A 21,670-nucleotide genomic window follows, 5' to 3' on the forward strand; every position below is an offset into this window, starting at 1 on the left:
CATAGACTCGCCCAGAGATCCATAGACTCGCGCAGAGAGTCATAGACTCGCCCAGAGAGCCATAGACTCGCGCAGAGAGTCATAGACTCGCCCAGAGAGCCATAGAATCGCGCAGAGAGTCATAGACTCGTGCAGAGAGCCATAGACTCGCCCAGAGAGCCATAGACTCGTGCAGGGAGCCATAGACTCGCGCAGAGAGCCATAGACTCGCGCAGAGAGCCATAGACTCGTGCAGAGAGACAGTTTGTTGCCCTTCCCCGACACCTCCGATGACGACGGTTGGCTACGTACGGTACGAAAGACGTTCAACGTACACACACAGATTTCAAGTATTTTTCCTTTGGAATGATTGCGGCAAGAGTAGTGCCCGGTGCGGCCAAGTGGCTGGAGGGGTGGAATTAAAAAAACGCATTCCATGAACGGCGCACGAAATCGCGTTCAGCAAGTTCTATTCTTCTTCGTAAGCGGCTGGACTACGACGGCTGCCGCTGTTGTTGACGGTCCCAGCGCCGCTACGACACAGCAGACCAGGGTCAACCCCTGGCGATGGAGTCCACGGACGTTTAACTTCTCGCGTCATCGTACCCTAGCCAACCGTGCTCGCCGGAGGTGCCGCGGGTGGTTGAGTGGGTGGGACGTCAAACGAAAAAGACGCAAAAAGCAGTTTGGGAAGAAATGAGTTTTCAATCTCGATTTGAAGTCACAGAGCTCCCCAGTTGCTTCCTAATACGGCGGCTCCTTTGACTTGCGAACGAGTTTGGTTCCACAGGTCTGTTCGTAAGTCCAACTTTTACTCCCTGTCGATTCAAAATGGGTTCTACTGCGTGTACACGACACACGGGGGGAATGGCTTTAAGTTGTATAATCTCCTGTAGATGTAGATGCCACTGGTTCATGTTCTGCAGATGTAGATGCCACTGGTTCATGTTCTGCAGATGTAGATGCCACCACCGCCATCAATTGCCCGGCGGTTGAACACGGTCGGAACAGGCAACTGGGACGTACGGACCAGGTTTGTGCGTATCTCAACTAGAGTGTTCGTAAGTGGAGGACAGTCCCTGTATCGGAAGGCTACAGACATGCAGTGTCGGACATAACATTGGGGGGTGGGGGGATGAGGGTGGAGTCCCCTACCCACCTCCCCCCCCCTAGGTCGACTCGGCCCAAAAGATTACCGCGGTGTAGGCAGCGAGGAGAAACATGCGCGGAGCTGGGCCCTGCACAAACGGGCAGCACGTCAACGCTACCACCACCACCACCACCACCGCCCTCCCGTCCCCACTCCGCCACTGACGGGCACGGTGAAGTATGGCCAACACGCCCTTCGCGATCGACGCGTGGCATCGCAAGGCCTGCATCCAGCAGCGGGTTGAGAGCGTTGCATTTTTTTTAGAAACGAGATAACAGCGCTTGCCTTAATGTGCAACGAAACAAAAAACAATCAAATCGAGAGGCTTCGAGTCTTTAACCCTCTCAACACCACGTCCGAGACGTCCGCAAAGTTCGCAGGGTTGTGTCACGTGCGAGCGGGTTTGGCATTAAATTAATATTCAATAGAAGTAGTAGTCGCAGCAGGAGTCGTGCTGTTGTTTTCATAAAGGACGTCGCTACTCACCCGCAGAGAACCGCAGAGAACCGCAGCGGCACGACCGCCGCCACTCTACGATAGCCGCCACTCTACGGTAGCCGCCACTCTACGACAGCCGCCACTCTACGACAGCCGCCACTCTCCGATAGGCGGCTATCGTGCCCCTCCCGCCCGGCACGGCCCTTCCTTGCGTGAGCCTCGGTACTAGCGCTGCCTCCTTCGCGACCCACCGATGAAGTCGATTTAACATTTTGATTTCGTTTATTTTTTTTCGATGACGTTTAACGCGCGGAACATCAGAGCAACGGGAAAGAGCGAAATCTTTTCGGCGGAATCGAGGAATTCATTTGACCCTGAGAACAACGTGCAGTGGGGGGTGGGGGGGGGGAAGCCTGGGAGGGTCCCGGTCATCTTTCGTGCAATGGTGTACAGGCCACGATGTTGCTTCAGTGATTGGGCAGCATGACCGAGGCTTCGGCGCTATCCTGCAGAAAGGGGGCACAGGGCGGTGGGTGGAGAGAACAAGAGACTCAGGAAAAACGTCGCCAAATGGTTTATGGTCCACAAACAACATTTCCAGGAGATTTAAACGAAGCCATTTTTTTATTTTTCGATTTAAAGCTTTCGTGACTGCAGGGATTCATCTTCTTGGTTCTTTCGGTAAGCTCCAAGCTTGGTGGTGTTTCATTCTTCACCTGAGGACGGCTGCTTGCGTTGTGGCCGAAACGTCGTGAGAATTATTTTATTATGTTTTATTTTTATTATTTTATTGCTTCCCTTCTACGTGATGACTTTACCGAAAAAACCAAGACAACAATTTTTTTTACTTTACCATTAGTAAGGTCCCACTGAGCTGGGTAGCTCTTTTTCGGAAGCGACCCTGACCGTCACAACCAAGTGGGCTCTTCATCATCATCATCACGTGGAAATGTACAGGTAGGAACACCAGGGATTATTTGTCTGTCTGTCGTGCATATCCGGAATTCCGCCCACCCATGCACCTCCCCACCGAACACCGAGCTACACCGCGATTGGTTGACGATGTCAGGGAGGGTGGGGGGGGGAAGGGTAAACACGCCCACTCATCCAACTGCCCCTCCCCTGAACGCTGCGCTGTCCAACCAAGTTCCTACGTGCCCACTCCGAAGGAACGTGTTATAGTAGCAGCCAAATACTCTTAAAACGCGCAATGTCGATTCTAAATGTGGCGGGGGAATAAACACCGGAGGACCGGGAGAAAAATCCACGCGACCACGGGGAGAGACACAAACTCCAGATATACAGCAGTAGGCGTCGGGAGGTCGGTATCTAACACAAGATCTCCTGCACACCAGGCGAGGTAGTCAACATCTCGCTAAGGGTACCCGTTTGCGACCCTGGTGCGGCCGGGTACGGGTAGCCGGGTATCGGGTAGGGTACGGGTACGGGTAGGCCGTGAGTCACTTGTGAGTCACCGTTTGTCACTCATTTCCCAACGTCTTGTCTCTTCTCACAATTCAAGTTCCTAGAATCAACCCACCCGCGCCTGCAACATGGCTTCATCCCAGAGGTCGCAATCGGGTACCCGTACCCTATCCGATACCCGGCCGGGTACGGGTAGCCGGGTATCGGGTAGGGTACGGGTAGCTGTTTGCAACCCTGGTGCGGCCGGGTACGGGTACCCGTTTGCGACCCTGGTGCGGCCGGGTACAGGTAAGGAATCAAAACCCGATTGCGACCTCTGGGCCACGTACCTTGAGCTCCTGCAGGGTCCGGCTCCAGTCCTGGGCGGCGATGTAGGGCACCACGTTCACCAGCAGGCTGGTCACCTTCGCCGCGTTCTGCCGGAACGTCGCCATCACCTTCTCCACGCTCACCTGCGGTGCGGGCGGGACGGTCGCGCGCCGACGGCGGTAAAAAGTTTCGGCATCGCCGACGACGCCGGCGTGGTCGCGAGCTGCTGCCGTGTACAGCAGCAGCAGCAGCAGCGACCGAAGCCGTAGTGTTCTCTTCCGAATCGCCGAGGCCTACGTGAAAACTACGTGCGATGAATGCGCCCCGTGGAGGAGGGCCGTTGCTCAGGAACGTCTCCTATAATGTTCCGGTGGCGAGGAGATGTTGACTACCTCGCCTGGTATACAGGAGGTCGTGGGTTCCATCCCGACCCTGACGTCTGCTGTATATTTGGCGTTTGCGTGTCTCTCTCATCATCACGGTGGCTAGGAGATGTTAGCTACCTTGCCTGGTATACAGGAGGTCGTGGGTTCGATCCCGACCCTGATGTCTCTCTCTCATCATCATCACGGTGGCTAGGAGATGTTAACTACCTCGCCTGGTATACAGGAGGTCGTGGATACGATCCCGACCCTGATGTCTGCATGTCTCTCTCTATCATCATCACGGTGGCTAGGAGATGTTAACCACCTCGCCTGGTATACAGGAGGTCGTGGGTACGATCCTGACCCTGACGTCTGCTGCTGTATATTTGGCGTTTGAGTGTCTCTCTCATCATCACAGTGGCTAGATGTTAGCTACCTCGCCTGGTATACAGGAGGTCGTGGGTTCAATCCCTGTACGCCAGTCGAGGTAGTTAACATCTCGCCACAGTTTAGAGTGGGTGGGCGAGTGCGAGTGATTGCGGAGTGCTTCGAGGTGTTGACATTGTGTCTGCCGGCCGAGTCGGCCCTTGGGAAGAAAATCAAAAGAAGAGCTTCTCGGCTCTACATGCTTTACTTGGGCGAAACAAACTTCAGATTCCGTTACCGTTCCATCTCTTTCGTAAGCACCCCCCCCACCCACTCTGACGCTCACAGTCTCTGTCACCACCAGTACCCCCACACCCCCCCACCTCCCCACGCCCCGCCAACCCCCCCCCCCGGTGTCGCCCGCCACCCGTACCGGCTCGTCGCTGTCCCTCCAGCAGTCGTAGTCGGTGACCATGGCGACGGCGGCGTAGGGCAGCGCCAGCTCGCGCGCCAGCACGCACTCGGGCACGCTCGTCATGTTGACGACGTGCGCCCCCCAGGCGCCGAACAGGCGGCTCTCGGCGCGGCTCGAGAAGCGCGGCCCCTCGATGGTGACCACCGTCCCGGCCACGTGCGCCCGCACGCCCAGCTCGCGCGCGCACACCGCCAGGGCCTGCGCCGTGCGTGGTGGGGGGGCGGACAGGGGGGTGCGAATCGCTGCGTCAGTGCCGTGTAGCAGAAGGCAACAACAACACAATGGCGTGTCGCAGCGAGGTTATGTTTTTTAATCTCCTGGTTAAGTGACGACGCCGCGGCGCTCGTGCCAGGCGACGTGCACTTGGAGGCTGTCGCGTGCAAGCGGCGGCGGCGGCGTCACCTGGCGCAGACGCGGGCAGAACGGCTCGGCGATGGGGATGTGGCACACGCCGGGGGGGCCGCCCCCCGCGCCGTCGTAGAAGGTCTGCTCCCGCTTCGTCGTCCTGAGCGGCGGCGAGGATGACAACAAACAACCATGATGACGAGGACAACGAGGATGACAACAATAAACAACAATGATGACAGCGACAACAACCCAACAATCGACGACGAGGATGACAACAACAAACAACAGCAACCAACCGACGACGAGGATGACAACAACAAACAACAACAACCAACGACGACCACCGTCGTCCCCGGGGGCACTCCCGCAGATTTATAAAATTTTAAAAACTCAAAACGGGGGCCAGCCAACCAGCACGAGCGAGCCGGTCACGTGACCAAATCACCTGCCCCCCTCCCCCCAACTGCGTGACCACCACACGCCGCCCCGCCCCCCCCTCTTGCTCCTCCGCAACGCGACGCGCGTCTGCACGTAACGTTGAACTTCTTTCGCACCGCGCGCGTGGCCGACCGTGCAAACAAAAAAATAGTTTTTATCGGAGTTGCAGGGAGCACCGATGAAGAATTCTCTCCGCCCCTCCCGTGCCGGCGTTGTCGCGAGCCGGGCTGCCGGGCCCCGTCGCCGGCAGCCCGGCATCGCCGGCGTAAAATGGGCACCGGCCATCCGCGTACCGGTCGATGAACTGGTCGAGGAAGACGAGGTCGCCGGGCCGGATGTCCTCGCGGAGGGAGCCGCAGGCCGTGGTGGCGAGGAGGTGCGTGGCGCCCGCGGCGCGCAGGGCCCACAGGTTGGCGCGGTAGTTGACGCGCGACGGCGGCAGCGAGTGGCCGCGCCCGTGGCGGCCGAGGAGCAGGCACGGCACGGGTCCCATGCGGCCCGAGATGATCGCATCGGACGGCTGAGAAGAGAGGGGCCGGACCAGGGCGTGGGGAGAGACATTGCAGTGTGTGTAGATTCATTACTAGTACAGCACTCCGGCGGTGTGTTGAAGAGTAAACCCACTACATTTACAATTGGGGCGCATCAACATTTGAACGGTTAGTCGCAACCATGGGGTTCCTACGGGAGGCGCTAAACGTTTACGATGTCACCGTTAACCGAGGGACTATTGCATAGCTCAAGTGGGCCTTACCTGGTCAAATAAATAAAAAAGTTAAACCGTTAATGTCTCCCCGTTGTTTGTTGCCATTGTTGTAGCGCCCGTACCTTCCCATAGGGAGTGTCCACGTGGATCTCCTGCCGGTCCTCCAGAATGTCGGGGTCATCCAGACCCGTGCCCCCGATGATCCCAATCTGTCCGGGGGGAGGGGGTGGTGGCGGCAAGGGAACGGGGGGGGGGGGGGAGAGACAGGGGTCAGAGTTACAAGATGAACCCATTTCCCGTTCCGAGACGTCCTGAAAGTTCCAGTGGCGGGGGGTGGGGGTCCCTGTTCACCGCCGAATCTCGGTATCGAGCGAGCGGGTTCGGCGTTAAATGTTGATTCGGAGAGAGACGGAGGGGTAGCAGCCCGTTGTCGTTACGAAGACGCCGTTACTCAGCCGTAGAGAAGCGCCAAAACCTGTGCCAGGCGCGCCCCTCCCCTCCGCGCGGCATTGCGGGAGCCTCGGTAAGTCTCATCTTGTTTCTAAGTTTTTCTTCCGATTCCGTTGCGATGACGTACGGACACGTCATCGCAAGCCCTTTCCCGTGCATAATATTGACAACAGGTTTTTTTGGGTTTAGATTGCGATGACGCGATGGTCAAAAAGGGTTCAAGTTGATCTCCTGTTTAAAACCAGGCTCAGGACGTGAGAGAGCGAGAGAGAAGAGGAGGAGGTTTAACACGCGGCAGGCTTTCGCGACCAACATCATCCCGAGTAGAGGTACTGCGGGTGAGATCGCGTAAATATACATTCTTGACTTAAAGCTTTCGCGACTGTAGGAATTCATATTCTTGGGTCTTTCGGTAAAGTCACGTGGACAGGTTCAAAGATGACGTGACTTTATCAAAAGACCCAAGAAATAAAAACACAACGTTGTGTCGTTAAACCCGCCGCCGCCACCACCCGACACAGTCAATCAGCAAGAGGGGGGGGGGGGGGGGCGGGGCTTTGAGTCACGTGCACAAAACGCGGCCAATTCGTTACCGGTAACAGCGCTCACCGGGTGAGTGTTGGAAAGCGAAACCCACAACGACATCGACCACGGCGGGGAGGTGAGTCTCGTTCGCGAGAGCGACCCGGGGTCGCGGGAGACGCGACGCGGGCCAAATAAGAATGCCGCGGAAACGAAACCGAAGTACTGCGAGTCGTCACGTGACCCACGCACCACCTCCCGTCCAGCGGCACGCATGTGAAAACATCGTGCGAGACTTGTTTTTTCCCACGCCCTCCAAGGTTATATATATATGTGTATGTTTTACAATGTATGTTTCAAATCAGAATATTTATTTCTCCTGGGAGGAATCTGACGAGCTAAAATCAACCCGTAAAAACAAAGTTTTTCACTATAAATCCTTTATATGCGTGGCATCGGTTTTATTTTATTATTCATTTCTGTTTTTCTTGAGTAAGAGTTTCATTTTTATCACATTGGTATTTTAAATTAAATATGAAAATTTTTTTTTCCTAAAAAGTGGAAAATTTTGGAAAAAAATTTTCACGAAAATTAATTGTCAGGCACAACGAGTCTGTGTGCAAAATGTCAGCTCGATTGGATCACGGGAAGTGGGTTAAAAAACGACCGAAAGATTTGCACGGTCGTAAGCGCGCAAGCAAGCAAGCAAGCGAACTTAATATAAAGGATTTAATAAAATCACTTCTTCCCTCCCCCCCCCCAACAACGCCCAGTTCAGTTTCGCAGATGTAAATCGATCGATTCCCCCAAATAAAATCGGGAATACAGATTCCCACGATTTGCAAATGGGGTGAGACCTAACCTGGGTGGAGGGGGGGGCTAGGAGATGTTAACTACCTCTCGCCTGGTGAGCTACGGAATTCCAAAAAAAAATGTCTCTTGTTATTTTGGTTTCAAGAAGCCCTCTGGCCGAGATCAATGCTCATTTGTAAATCGTACAGGACTCGTGTGCGAGCCCTGGGGCCCACACTGCGTGTTCTAATGGTCATGTCAGAAGGCACCGGGTCTACACATCACTAAACTATTTCAATTTTGTTTATTTGACCAGGTAAGGCCGCACCGAACTGCTACGTAGCTGATAATTGGTTTTTTACCCTTCTATCTGGAAACAAAACTGACACCTTTTTACAAGGAGTCATGTTTGCATAGACCACAATACCTGCAGTCATAATACAAACAAAAAACATAACTCTGATAATGTATGCATAACTCTGATAATGTATGCAGGACAGTGCATACATTATCAGAGTTATGTTTTTTTGTTTGCATTATGACTGCAGGTATTGTGGTCTATGCAAACATGACTCCTTGTAAAAAAGGTGTCAGTTTTGTTGCCAGATAGAAGGGTAAAAAACAATGATCATATTTTTTTACTGGCAAATGAGGTTCCAATGGTGGTACGTAGCTCTTCGTCAGAAGCGACCCTGACCATCGCAAATGAGATCTCGACGAAGTGGCTTCATCATCACCGTGTGGAAATATACAGCAGCAGCCAACATACTCTAAACACACACACGTTTCTCAAATGTGGAGCAGAAATCCAGAGAAGCCGGAGAAAAATCCACACAACCACAGGGAGAAAGCGAGAGAGCCATTCAAACTCCAAATATACAGCAGCAGGCGTCAGGGTTGGGATCGAAGCCACGACCTCCTGTAGACCAGGCGAGGTAGTTAACATCTCCTAGCCACCGTGATGATGATGAGAGACACGCAAACTCAAAATATACAGCAGCTATCAGTCAGGCATCGAACCCACGCCCTCCTGTATACCAGGCGAGGTAGTTAACATCTCCTAGTCACCGTGATGATGATGAGACACATATACAGCAGGCGTCAGGGTTGGGATCGAACCCACGACCTCCTGTATACCAGGCGAGGTAGTTAACATCTCCTTGCCAAAATCAACTCTTGGATGGTTTCAAGCGCTGGGGAGGCTACGTTGTCTGGAGGCTCAGAATGGCCATGTCAGAGACAACTTCTTAACCCGGCAACCTCTGAGAACGAGGGTTCAACCCCCCCCCCCCAATATTCAAATATGCTCAAAATGTCCCCCCCAATATATTGCTATAAACAATCTTAAAAAATAAATATTGTCTATACTATATAAATAAAAACAAATTGCTAAACCTTGGCCACAATATCTGGACTCGTCTTCATACAACAATGCATAGATTTCCGTTGATACGATTGTGGTTATGGTTGTACTTTATAAATCCCTAATCTCTGCCATTACATACAATGAAACAAGGTAAAAAAAAGTAAAACAGAGCAATGCAATACAATACACTATTAGACATTGTCAAAATAGATAAAAAGTCCATCCCACGCCACGTGTCAGTGATTTTTTTTTATATTTTAGGCAGGAAATGAGTTAAAAAATTTAGATTTTTTTTCTGGTGGGGGTCCCTAGACCCCCTGGGAGATTTGGTCCCCCCCAATGTTCACTCCATGGCGATGGGCTTGCTTTAATCAGACCTCGGGTCGCTCCATCTCTCGCTCCCACTCGATGGGTGCATAACGGCTGCGTTCAGCATCACTGCTACGAGAGGAGACGGAGCGATGAAATACAACAAAAAATAATCATAATAATCCGCGAGAAAGAGCTTGGAAGCTCATCGGATTTCTCCAGGATTAGAATACGGACTCTGATCGTGGGCTGGGATGTATCGCTATCATCGCAAAGGTCGGCTGCTGGGTTGACCCCTCGTGGGGTCGGCTGCTGGGTTGACCCCTCGTGGGGTTGGCTGCTGGGTTGACCCCTCGTGGGGTTGGCTGCTGGGTTGACCCCTCGTGGGGTTGGCTGCTGGGTTGACCCCTCGTGGGGTTGGCTGCTGGGTTGACCCCTCGTGGGGTTGGCTGCTGGTTGACCCCTCGTGGGGTTAGCTGCTGGGTTGACCCCTCGTGGGGTCGGCTGCTGGGTTGACCCCTCGTGGGGTCGGCTGCTGGGTTGACCCCTCGTGGGGTCGGCTGCTGGGTTGACCCCTCGTGGGGTCGGCTGCTGGGTTGACCCCTCGTGGGGTTGGCTGCTGAGTTGACCCCTCGTGGGGTTAGCTGCTGGTTGACCCCTCGTGGGGTTAGCTGCTGGGTTGACCCCTCGTGGGGTGGGCTGCTGGGTTGACCCCTCGTGGGGTCGGCTGCTGGGTTGACCCCTCGTGGGGTTAGCTGCTGGTTGACCCCTCGTGGGGTGGGCTGCTGGTTGACCCCTCGTGGGGTTAGCTGCTGGTTGACCCCTCGTGGGGTCGGCTGCTGGGTTGACCCCTCGTGGGGTCGGCTGCTGGTTGACCCCTCGTGGGGTTGGCTGCTGGGTTGACCCCTCGTGGGGTTGGGGGTGGTGCCTTCGTGTCCAGCAGTGGATAGAGATCGTGGCTGGATGATGATGACGACGATGATGATGATGACGATGATGAAGATGATGACGACGAAGATGACGACGATGAAGATGATGACGACGATGAAGATGATGATGACGACGATGACGACGAAGATGAAGATGACGACGACGAAGATGACGACGATGAAGATGATGACGATGAAGATGACGACGATGATGAAGACGATGATGAAGATGATGATGACGACGATGATGAAGAGATCGAACGGAGACGCGCTTCAGATTTGGAGAGCGACCCGCGCCGCGTTCCGGCAACGAACACGTGCGTTACTGTACAGAGACAAAGGTCCCCCGTGTAGCCTCTAGCAGACTGTAGGGGCAAGTGCTGTTAGCGAGCAGCACTTATGAAGGAGACAAAGACAAAGATTCCCCGTGTAGCCTCTAGCAGACTGTAGGGGCAAGTGCTGTTAGCGAGCACCTATGAAGGCCGGCACAGCACACGAGGGGGTGGGTGGCCAGCACCACGCCCGGCCGCCTTTGTCTCCCCAGTGGCGATGTTTACACACCGCACCAGGTATTCATTTGAGGCCGAGTCGACCTAGGGGAGGCCCAGGACCGGTTCAGATAATCGTCACTGGTGGTGTTGGTCGTGAGCGGGAATCGTAGCGCTAACCGCTGCACCACCGCTCCCCTTTGGCCACGACACGCAAAGACACTCACAGACACACACAGACAAAGATAAAAGATCCCCCGTATAGCCTTGACAGACTGTAGGGGCAAGTGCTGTTAGCGAGCACCTATGAAGGCCTACACACACACACAAAGACACACACACAAAGACACACACACACACACAAAGACACTCACACACACACAAACACACTCACACACACACAAAGACACACACACAAAGACACACACACACAGACACTCACACACACACAAAGACACACACACACAGACACTCACACACACACACAAAGACACACACACACAAACACAGACACTCACACACACACAAAGACACACACACAAAGACACACACACACAAACACACAAAGACACACACACACAGACACACACACACACAAACACACACACACAGACACACACACACACAAAGACACTCACACACACACACAAAGACACACTCACAAAGACACAACCACACAAAGACACACACAAACACACAAAGACACTCACACAGAAACACACGCCGACACTCACACACGCCCCCAAACACAACAACAACAACAACAGCAACAACAACAACAACCACCATCATCATCACCCATGGTCGATCCACTGCTGGGATGAAGTTTCCGACGCAACCGCCCGTTGCGATGTAACTCACAACAACAACAAACAAACAAACAACAACAAACAACAGTCGAAGGGGCGGCGGGTGACAGTCGCCTTCGTTGACTAATTCAGGTCGCGTCGTCGTCGTCATCGTCGTCGTAGGCGGCAAGAAAGGCGATCAAACACGAGTCGGTTACCTTCACGGCAGCCATAGCGGTTTCGAACACGCGCGCAAACCCCCCCCCGCTCATGTCGAAGGCCGAGATGGTTTCGTCCAAACCGAATAAGCCACGCCCCCAAACCCCCCCCCTTCTGAGTTGACTTCCCCACAGTTGGACTCGCCCAGCCTCGCGCTGTGCTTTATAGATGGGGCAGGGATGTACCACTGTGAACTGTGGGAGGGGGGGGGGGGTTAGGTTGATCCATTACGAATGTTTTTGTACAGGTATGAACGATCTTTCTTGGTTGTTTCGGTAAAGTCACGTAGGAGGGAAGTAATAAAATAATAATAAAACATAATAATAGTTCTCAGAATAAAATAATGAAAATGAAACGTAATAAAATAATTCTCAGAATACTTTTATTATGTTTTATTTTTATTTATTATACCTGTACAAACATTACGAATGGTTGTACAGGTATCAACGATCTTTCTTTGGTTCTTTCGGTAAAGTCACGTAGAAGGGAAGTAATAAAATAATGTAAATAAAACATAATAAAATAATTCTCAGAATTATTTTATTATGTTTTATTTTTTATTATTTTATTACTTCCCTTCTACGCGACTTTACCGAAAGAACCAAGAAGATGAATCCCTGCAGTCACGAAAGCTTTAAATCGAAAGGTATCAACGATGTCGGTGATTGAAAGTTGTTTTTGATAGGCGCATGGTGGAGTAGGAGCGGTGGCGCAACGGTTAGCGGCACTTTCCCGGTGAAATCGAAAAAGAGATTTGGAGCTCATCGGATCCCTCCGCACTGAGTGCTCATTTGAGGCTGAGTCGATTTTCACAACAACAACCGCCATTCGCCACTAAGTGGCGGTGACGTCACCACGACGCTTGTGCCAGGCCATGTGCACCTTGAGGCCACGTGAAGTGTCGAACGCCCGCTGGCAGGAGGTCAGGGGGCAGACCCAGGTGCCACGGGTCGACTGACTGAGATGACCGAGATGACTGGCTGATGCACCACCTGTGCCCCCTACTGTGCCAACTTGCTGTGCTTTAGCCACCCGGCGCTCCGCTCGTTGTTGTGAGCGTCGCTCCTCCGCCCTCCGTTGTCGTTGGAGGGCGACTGCCTCCAACTGCCCAGTAGCGTCCTTCACGAGCCTCCTCCACAGAGGCCGATCTTGACACCGCTGGTACCAGTCATCGGCAAGTCCACTCAGCTCCACGTCCTCCTGTACCACATCACTCCATCTCTTCTCTAGCCCGTGCCGCGCCCGTTTAGCCCCCTCGATCCGGCCGAACAAAAGCTGTTTGGGCATGCGGTGGCTGGGCATGCGGGCTACATGACCCAGCCAACGCAGCCTTGCCTGCCGGAGGAGTTTACCGATGGGACTTTGTCCAGATCTTTCAAGGATTTGTGAGCTCCTCACACAATCCAGCCTGGTCAAACCCATGATGGATCGTAGGCAGGCCAGCCTAAATGTCTCCAACCGGCGAAGATGCTCCACACAGACACACACACAGAGATACACACACAGAGATACACAGAGAGATACACAGAGAGATACACAGAGAGATACACACAGATACAACTCACAGATACACACACACAGATACACACAGATACACACACACAGATACACACACAGAGATACACACACAGAGATACACACGCAGATACACGCACCGATACACACACAGAGATACACACACAGAGATACACACACAGAGATACATAGAGAGATACACACAGATACACACAGATGTCAGCGTTAGAATCAAATTATTTAGACTGGAGGAATCAGCGCGTCGCGCCGGGTTCGGAAACCCGAGTTCGATTCCCGCTCACGGCCACCAACACCACCGGTGACGATGATCTGAACCGGTCCTGGGGCCTTCCCCTAAGTCGACTCAGCCTCAAATGAGTACCTGGTGCGGCGTGGTGTCGTAAACATCGTCACTGGAGAGACAAAGGCGGCCGGGCGTGGTGCTGGCAATCCACCCCCTCGTGTGCCACAGCGCCGGCCTTCGTAGGTGCTGCTCGCTAACAGCACTTGCCCCAACAGTCTGTGAAGGCTACACGGGGGACCTTTGTCTTTGTGGCAGCTGTCTCCTCGTGCGCTGCACTGGAGTGGCTGTGCGCTCCGCGCTACGAGACTTTCGCTCTGTGCGCTACTTTGTTTACTGCCACATTTAAACTCTAAACTTTTGATTTATTTTCCCAGTCAAGGGCGCACTTGAGCCGCTTAGCTCTTCAGAAGCGACCTGGTCATCACCAATGACAGCTCAACGAAGTGGTGGCTTCTTATCATCATCATAATCACGTGGAAATGTAAAGCAGCAGCCAAATAAATCGGAACGCGTGTTTCTAAATGTGTGTGGGGGGGGGGGGAAACCGGAGGACCCGGAGAAAAATCCACGCGACCACGGGGGGAGAGAGAGAGACAAGCAGACTCCAAATATACAGCGGCAGGCGTCAGGATCGGGATGGAACCCACGACCTCCTGTATACCAGGTGAGGTAGTTAACATCTCCTAGCCACCGTGATGATGAGAGAGAGAGAGACACGCAAACTCCAAATATACAGCAGCAGGCGTCAGGTGGGGATGGAACCCACGACCTCCTGTATACCAGGCGAGGTAATTAACATCTCCTGGCCAACGTGATGATGATGAGAGAGACACGCAAACTCCAAATATACAGCAGCAGGCGTCAGGGTCGGGATCGAACCCATGAACCTCCTGTAAACCGGGAGAGGTAGTTAACATCTCCGGGCCAACGTGATGATGATGAGAGAGACACGCAAACTCCAAATATACAGCAGGCATCATGGTCGGGATAGAACCCACGAACTTCCTGCACACCAGGCAAGGTAGTTAACATATCTTAGCCACCGTGATGATGATGAGAGAGAGAGAGAGAGACACGCAAACTCCAAAAAACAGCAAGCGTCAGGGTCGGGATCGAATCCACGACCTCCTGTATACCGGGCGAGGTAGTTAACATCTCCTAGTCCAAATGAAATCTTGGATCGTTTCAAGCGCTGGGGAGGCTCCGTTGTCTGTAGGCTCGTAATTCCCATGCCAGAGACAACTTCTTAAGCCGGCCACCTCTGAGAACACGGGTTCAATCAGAGCTTGGATGCGGGTCTCTCTCTCGATGGGTTCATCATGACCCATGTCAGAGGACACCCTGTGAATATAGTAATAGGTTTTTACCCTTTCAACTTGTACAAAAACTGACACCTTTATACAAGGCATCATGTTTGCAATAACCAAGCAGTCAAAATGCAAACAAAAAGAAACAACTCTGATGATGATAATTATATGCACATCCTGTGAAGTCAGTGGGGCCCTTCAGGTGATACAGCAATCGTGCTGTGACGGTTCCACCTGAAGACGGAAGCTTGTGTTGCCTCCGAAACGTCGTGATTTTTATTTAATTTTTAGTTTACTTTTATTAATTTAAATTTAAATGTTTTACCTACGTGACTTTACCGAAAAAAAAAACTAAGAATATGAATACCTCTTCTTGGTTCTTTCGGTAAAGTCACGTGACTTTACCGAAAGAACCAAGAAGATGAATCCCTGCAGTCACGAAAGCTTTAAATCGAAATATGAATACCCTTCAGGTGTAGTAGCGAAAATCAAACGCCAGGTGGCAGCAGACACACGCGCACGGAATTAAATCACGAATCTCGTTCGGCCCGTCCTTCAGCACCCCGAATCAATAGAGCGGACAAAAGCCATCTTTGCCGAATCGATCTGCCCATCCGCATTATAAAAAAACAACAACATTGTTTTACACATCCCATCAATCACACGGCCCTTCTGAGAGGACGCACGCTCTGGGGCCCCAGCGTGGCGACATCGATCTGAGCACGCCCCGACTCCGCCCTAATATTGCGAGCCAATACTCTTAGTTAAATTTCGATTTAAAGCTTTCGTGACTGCAGGGATTCATCTTCTTGGTTCTTTCGGTAAAGTCACGTAGAAGGGAAGTAATAAAATAATAAAAATAAAACATAATAATATAATTCTCACGACGTTTCGGCCACAACGCAAGCAGCCGTCCTCAGGTGAAGAACAGGTCTGTCGGAAAGACAGCGTCTGAATGAGACCGACCTGTTCTTCACCTGAGGTCGGCTGCTTGCGTTGTGGCCGAAACGTCGTGAGAATTATTTTATTATGTTTTATTTTTATTATTTTATTATTTCCCTTCTACGTGACTTTACCGAAAGAACCAAGAAGAATACTCTTTAGTTCTTTCGGTAAAGTCACGTAGGTAAAAAAATGAAATTAAAATTAATAAAAATAAAATAAAAAAATCACGACGTTTCGGAGGCAACACAAGTCTCCGTCATCAGGTGGGACCGTCACAGCCAGATTTGCTGCATCAAGCGAGGCAGGGATTCAAGATGCAAGCTCTTAACTACGTGACTTTACCAAAAGAACTAAGAGTATGAATCCTTGCAGTCACGAAAACTTCAAATCTAGAATTGCGAGCCAATCTTAAAAAAAAAAATCAAAACATTTCTTTGCTGTGCCTTCATTTCTCCGATTCGGGCTCCACCCCCCCCCCCTCCGTCATAGGAACGTGGAATTTCCAGGGTAACTAATGACGATGACTGCTTTCGCCCAATGCTTGATCCAACCGGGTCAATGCTAAGTCAGCCACCCCCCTGACCGGCATTTGATTCGGGTAATTGAATTGAATTCACGTAATTGCATCACGGCGCCTGTGCAGAATTGGGATCTCAAAGATCCCCCGTGTAGCCTCTAACAGACTGTAGGGGCAAGTGCTGTTAGCGAGCAGCACCTACGAAGGCCGGCACGGCACACGAGGGGGTGGGTGGCCAGCACCACGCCCGACCGCCTTTGTCTCCCCCAGTGGCAATGTTTACTACACACCGCACCAGGTACTCATTTGGGGCTGAGTCGACCTAGGGGAGGCCCAGGACCGGTTCAGATAATCGTCACTGGTGGTGTTGGTCGTGAGCGGGAATTGAACTCGGGTAGCCGGTATCGTAGTGCAGCGCGCTAACCGCTACACCACCGCTCCCCATCAGCCCCAACAAAACTAAGCACCTGCCTGGGTATTTTGTACCATCGGACACTCCACTCCCACAACTCCCAATTGGTGATAGGGCAGTTGTGGAGAGAGTGGAGAGTTTCCCATATCTGGACAGTGTGCTTATGACCGGCTACGGTTTAACAGCAGAGGTCTCACTCCGAATCAGTCGAGCGGCAATATCTTTTCATCGGTTGCGTAACGCTGTGTGGAAGCTACCTGGTCTGTCGCTCCGCACGAAGCTTCGGGTCTTCTCGGCCACGGTCATTCCCTCCCTTCTCTACGCTTGCAAAACGTGGACCCCCCTAATGGAGCATCTTCGCCGGTTGGAAACATTTAGGCTGGCCTGCCTACGATCCATCCTGGGTTGAACCAGGCTGGATTGTGTGAGGAGCTCACAAATCCTTGAAAGATCTGGGCAAAGTCCCATCGGTGAACTCCTCCGGCAGGCAAGGCTGCGTTGGCAGGGTCATGTAGCCCGCATGCCCAGCCACCGCATGCCTAAACAGCTTTTGTTCGGCCGGATCGAGGGGGCTAAACGGGCGCGGCACGGGCTAGAGAAGAGATGGAGTGATGTGGTACAGGAGGACGTGGAGCTGAGTGGACTTGCCGATGACTGGTACCAGCCGTGTCAAGATCGGCCTCTGTGAAGGAGGCGCGTGAAGGACGCTACTTGGCAGTTGGAGGCAGTCGCCCTCCAACAACAACGGAGGGCGGAGGAGCGACGCTCACAACAACGAGCGGAGCGCCGGGTGGCTAAAGCACAGAAAGTTGGTACAGTAGGGAGCACAGGTGGTGCATCAGCCAGTCATCTCGGTCATCTCGGTCAGTCGACCCGTGGCACCTGGGTCTGCCCCGTGACCTCCTGCCAGCGGGCGTTCGACACTTCACGTGACCTCAAGGTGCACATGGCCTGGCACAAGCGCCGTGGTGACGTCACCGCCACTTAGTGGCGAATGGCGGTTGTTGTTGTTGCGTGTGTTAGTGTGTGTGCGTGTTAGTGTGTGTGTGTTAGTGTGTGTGTGCGTATTAGTGGGGAGGGGCTGGGAGGGGTGGGGCTGGGTGGGGAGGGGCTGGGGTGGGGAGGGGGTGGGGAGGGGCTGGGTGGGGAGGGGTGGGGTGGGGCTTAGTGGGGAGGGTGGGGGTGGGGCTGGGTGGGGAGGGTGGGGTGGGGCTGGGTGGGGAGGGGCTGGTCACCCCGTGGTGCCCTTATAAAACTCAACTGTTGTCACCTTCTCACCAAGCTGCTTGGCGATGGTCTTGTAGCCCATTCCAGCCTTGTGTAGGTCTACAATCTTGTCCCTGACATCCTTGGAGAGCTCTTTGGTCTTGGCCATGGTGGAGAGTTTGGAATCTGATTGATTGCTTCTGTGAACAGGTGTCTTTTATAGAGGTAACAAGCTGAGATTAGGAGCACTCCCTTTAAGAGTGTGTTCCTAATCTCAGCTCGTTACCTGTATAAAAGACACCTGGGAGCCAGAAATCTTTCTGATTGAGAGGGGGTCAAATACTTATTTCCCTCATTAAAATGCAATTCAATTTATAACATTTTTGACATGCATTTTTCCGGATGTTTTTGTTGGTATTCTGTCTCTCACTGTTCAAATAAACCTACCATTAAAATTATAGACGGATCATTTCTTTGTCAGTGGGCAAACGTACAAAATCAGCAGGGGATCAAATACTTTTTTCCCTCACTGTAGGCAGCTACTACATACTTATCTTCACATGTAGCTACTTGTGCTACTACGAGAATCCCTCACTGAGGCCCCCGTGTTCTGCCATGACCCAGTTTACACGGCCCAAACCGTCGCAGGGGCGGTGGGGGGGGGGGTGCCCCGCTCCCCAAAGTTCGGGGCCCGGGGCTGTCGTCTCGATTGTTTCGTAGCCCACCCAGGAGCAACAACGGCTCTGCCCCCTCCATCCATCAAGCTCCAACCGCGTCGCTTTCAAACCCGGTGAGGACTCGGGTCGCCGGGTTCCGTAGCGCGCTAACCGCTGCACTACCGTTCCCCACACGCCACACACGCCGTCACACGCACACACACACCGTCACACGCACACACACACCGTCACACGCGCACATATATAAAATGTGTGCGGTGCATTAAACACAGCGGGAAACATTGTTTATATTGATTTATTTATTACAGTGTTTCGCGTAGGCAAACGCAAAATTACAATGATGTCGTTTTACGCTGCGAGGATGCGCGCACGCACAAAGGGGGGAGGAGGGGGGGGGGCACACACGCACACACGACGGGGAGATACAGATACAGGGGGGGGGGGCCACGGTTCATGTTGAAAAACAATAATAATAATGTCATCATCACCCACCACGCCCCAGCTCCCATCTCGTCAACCTGCCTCGCCTTCCCCTCCAACTCAAATCTCGAGCCCGATGTTGGCTTATCCCTCCCTGCTCCCACGTCACCACTGTACATCTGAGCCGGTCCCGCCTGGGCCTCCCCCTAGGTCGACTCGGCCTTAAAAATAATAATAATAGCACGTGTACCCGGTGCGGCGGTGTGTGGCAAACACGTCGGCAAACCGGGGAAGGCAAAGGCGGACCGAGGCGTGGGGCTGACCCACCCCGCCCAACTGTTTCGTAGGAATGTTGTGCCGCCTTTGCGACGAAAATACAAGATCCCCCGTGTAGCCTTAACAGACTGTCGGGGCAAGTGCTGTTAGCGAGTAGCAGCACCTATGAAGGCCGGCACTGTGGCACACGAGGGGGTGGGTGGCCAGCATCACGCCCGGCCGCCTTTGTCTAACCTCTAGTGGCGATTGTGTCCTACACCCCCGCACCAGGTACTCTTTGAGGCTGAGTCGACCTAGGGGAGGACCCGGTTCAGATAATCGTCACTGGGTGTTGGCCGTGAGCGGGCATCGAACCCGGGTCACAGCCGGGTTCGGAGCGCAGCGTAGCGCTAACCGCGCACCACCGCTCACCACCACTACCACCAGCAGCTTTGCGGCCGTCTGGAACGCTCTTTTCCTTCCGATATTCGGAAGCCAACCGTGGGAGCTACGGACTTTGACTTCATCTCACATCGACAAACTAATATCTTTAAGAACTGCTTCTTGGTTGGTTTAGTTTTGTTGTCCTTCCCTCGCACCTCCTGGCTAGGTACGGCGCAAAAGAAGTTCAACACACATGCGCACACAACAGCAAATGATTCCTTATGGCGGTACCCCGCGGTAACCAAATAATAGAAACTGGCCGAGGCAATTAAAGATTTTATTTCTGGGACAATATTTTTTTCCAGGGGTGTGTTACTTAACTCCGCGACTGGGGTACCCAATCAATCCCACATCACTATGAGATCTCTTTTAGCAGTGGCAAATATAGCAGTAGGTTTTTACCCGTTTAAACTGGTACAAAACTGACACCTTTATACAAGGCATCATGTTGGCAATAACCACAACACAAGTAGTCAAAATGCAAACAAAAAGAAGCAACTCTGATAATGATAATAATATGCAACTTTCATTATCAGAGTTGGTTCTTTTTGTTTGCTTTTTTGACTACTTGTGTTGTGGTCATTGCAAACATGATGCCTTGAATAAAGGTGTCAGTTTTGTACCAGTTTAAAAGGGTAAAAACCTACTACTGTACTATAATCCGACATCAGTGCCACACTCCGTGATGTCGAAACGCAGCGAGAACGATTGCGCCGAGACCCTGAACGCTCGCGGTACGTGGCACCGTGGCGGTGCTGCATCGTGTACGGCTCGTCGAGATGAGTCGAATGCCGCATCGCCGACCATCAACACAGACTAAAACTGACAGCATCACAGACATCGTGCGAGAGCCGGGGTCCTATGGAACCCCGTGGTACCGCCATGAGGTTCAATTGCCCCAACAGCCTGCAGGAACCTGTGCGGCGGATCTTCGCTATGTTTTTTAAATCCGTGCTTGCTTGCTTGCTTACGACCGTGTAAATCTTTCGGTCGTTTTTTAACCCACTTCCCATGATCCAATCGAGTTGACATTTTGCACACAGACTCGTTGTGCGTGACAATTAATGTTCGTGAAATTTTTTTTCCAAAATGTTACACTTTATAGGACAAAAATATTATATTTAATTACCAATTGTTTAATACTGGCAGACAATCATCTGACCCATAGGTGGCAGCCATCTCAAGCCAGAGGACGAGAGGACTCAAGCCGCCACGCATATAAAGGATTTAGAGTGAAAAACTTTGTTTTTACGGGTTTACTTATTTCGCTCGCTCGCTCGCTAATGAACACGGCCTTAATTCAATTACTCCAATATCCCACGATGACCTCATAGCGACAGTGCGCGGGGAAGGGAAAGTGGGGTTGGAGTAGAGGGGGGAGAGGTGGCAAGACGTTTGCGACGCGTCACGTATTCATTAACGTTCTCATTAATGAGCCCGGCATTTCAACAAACAAAAATTCATCATCTGCCGCGCCACTCCGGGTCGCGTCCGCCTCGTTCCGCCGCGCTCTGCGTCGTCTGTGAACGTGGTGTGTGGGTGAGTGGGAGGGTGAGTGGGTGGGTGAGTGGGTGGGTGTGTGAGCGAGTGGGTGGGCGAGTGGGTGGGTGGGAGAGTGGGTGAGTGAGTGGGTGAGTGGGTGGGTGAGTGGGTGGGTGGGAGAGTGAGTGGGTGGGTGAGTAAGTGAGTGAGTGGGTGGGTGAGTGAGTGGGTGAGTGGGTGGGTGTGTGGGTGGGTGAGTGGGTTGGTGAGTGGGAGAGTGAGTGGGTGAGTGAGTGGGTGGGTGAGTGAATGGGTGAGTGGGTG

The 21,670-nt window shown here is 52.6% G+C and overlaps 2 protein-coding genes across 2 annotated transcripts in view; both read right to left on the minus strand.

The window, feature by feature from the left end:
• Positions 1 to 1,916: 1,916 nt before the first annotated feature.
• On the minus strand, positions 1,917 to 11,942 carry LOC133359259 (S-methyl-5'-thioadenosine phosphorylase-like). The gene is made up of 7 exons (XM_061577737.1): positions 11,862 to 11,942; positions 6,122 to 6,208; positions 5,587 to 5,813; positions 4,910 to 5,012; positions 4,466 to 4,705; positions 3,322 to 3,444; positions 1,917 to 2,073 (listed from the first exon to the last, which is right to left on the minus strand). The coding sequence occupies exons 1-7, from the start codon at positions 11,913 to 11,915 to the stop codon at positions 2,035 to 2,037; spliced, it is 873 nt and encodes a 290-aa protein (XP_061433721.1). The 5' UTR covers positions 11,916 to 11,942; the 3' UTR covers positions 1,917 to 2,034.
• Positions 11,943 to 15,457: 3,515 nt separating this feature from the next.
• Positions 15,458 to 21,670, minus strand: part of LOC133359031 (phospholipase A-2-activating protein-like) — a 22,859-nt gene continuing 16,646 nt past the window's right edge. The window contains exon 6 of the mRNA XM_061577402.1: positions 15,458 to 15,541. Coding sequence (XP_061433386.1) covers positions 15,458 to 15,541 — 84 coding nt within the window. The remainder of the gene's footprint in view (positions 15,542 to 21,670) is intronic.

This window comes from Lethenteron reissneri, chromosome 64 (assembly GCF_015708825.2).
Source record: "Lethenteron reissneri isolate LAM-NWPU_2019-01 chromosome 64, ASM1570882v1, whole genome shotgun sequence".
NCBI lineage: Eukaryota > Metazoa > Chordata > Hyperoartia > Petromyzontiformes > Petromyzontidae > Lethenteron > Lethenteron reissneri.

Excerpts from the sequence above, each read along its gene's own strand:
- LOC133359259 (XM_061577737.1), bottom strand. The coding sequence starts at position 11,915 with ATGAGCGGGGGGGGGTTTGCGCGCGTGTTCGAAACCGCTATGGCTGCC. Across the intron at positions 6,209-11,861 it reads CCGCTATGGCTGCCGTGAAG|ATTGGGATCATCGGGGGCAC; the intron begins GTAACCGACTCG and ends CCCCCCGGACAG. Across the intron at positions 5,814-6,121 it reads TGGACACTCCCTATGGGAAG|CCGTCCGATGCGATCATCTC; the intron begins GTACGGGCGCTA and ends CTCTCTTCTCAG.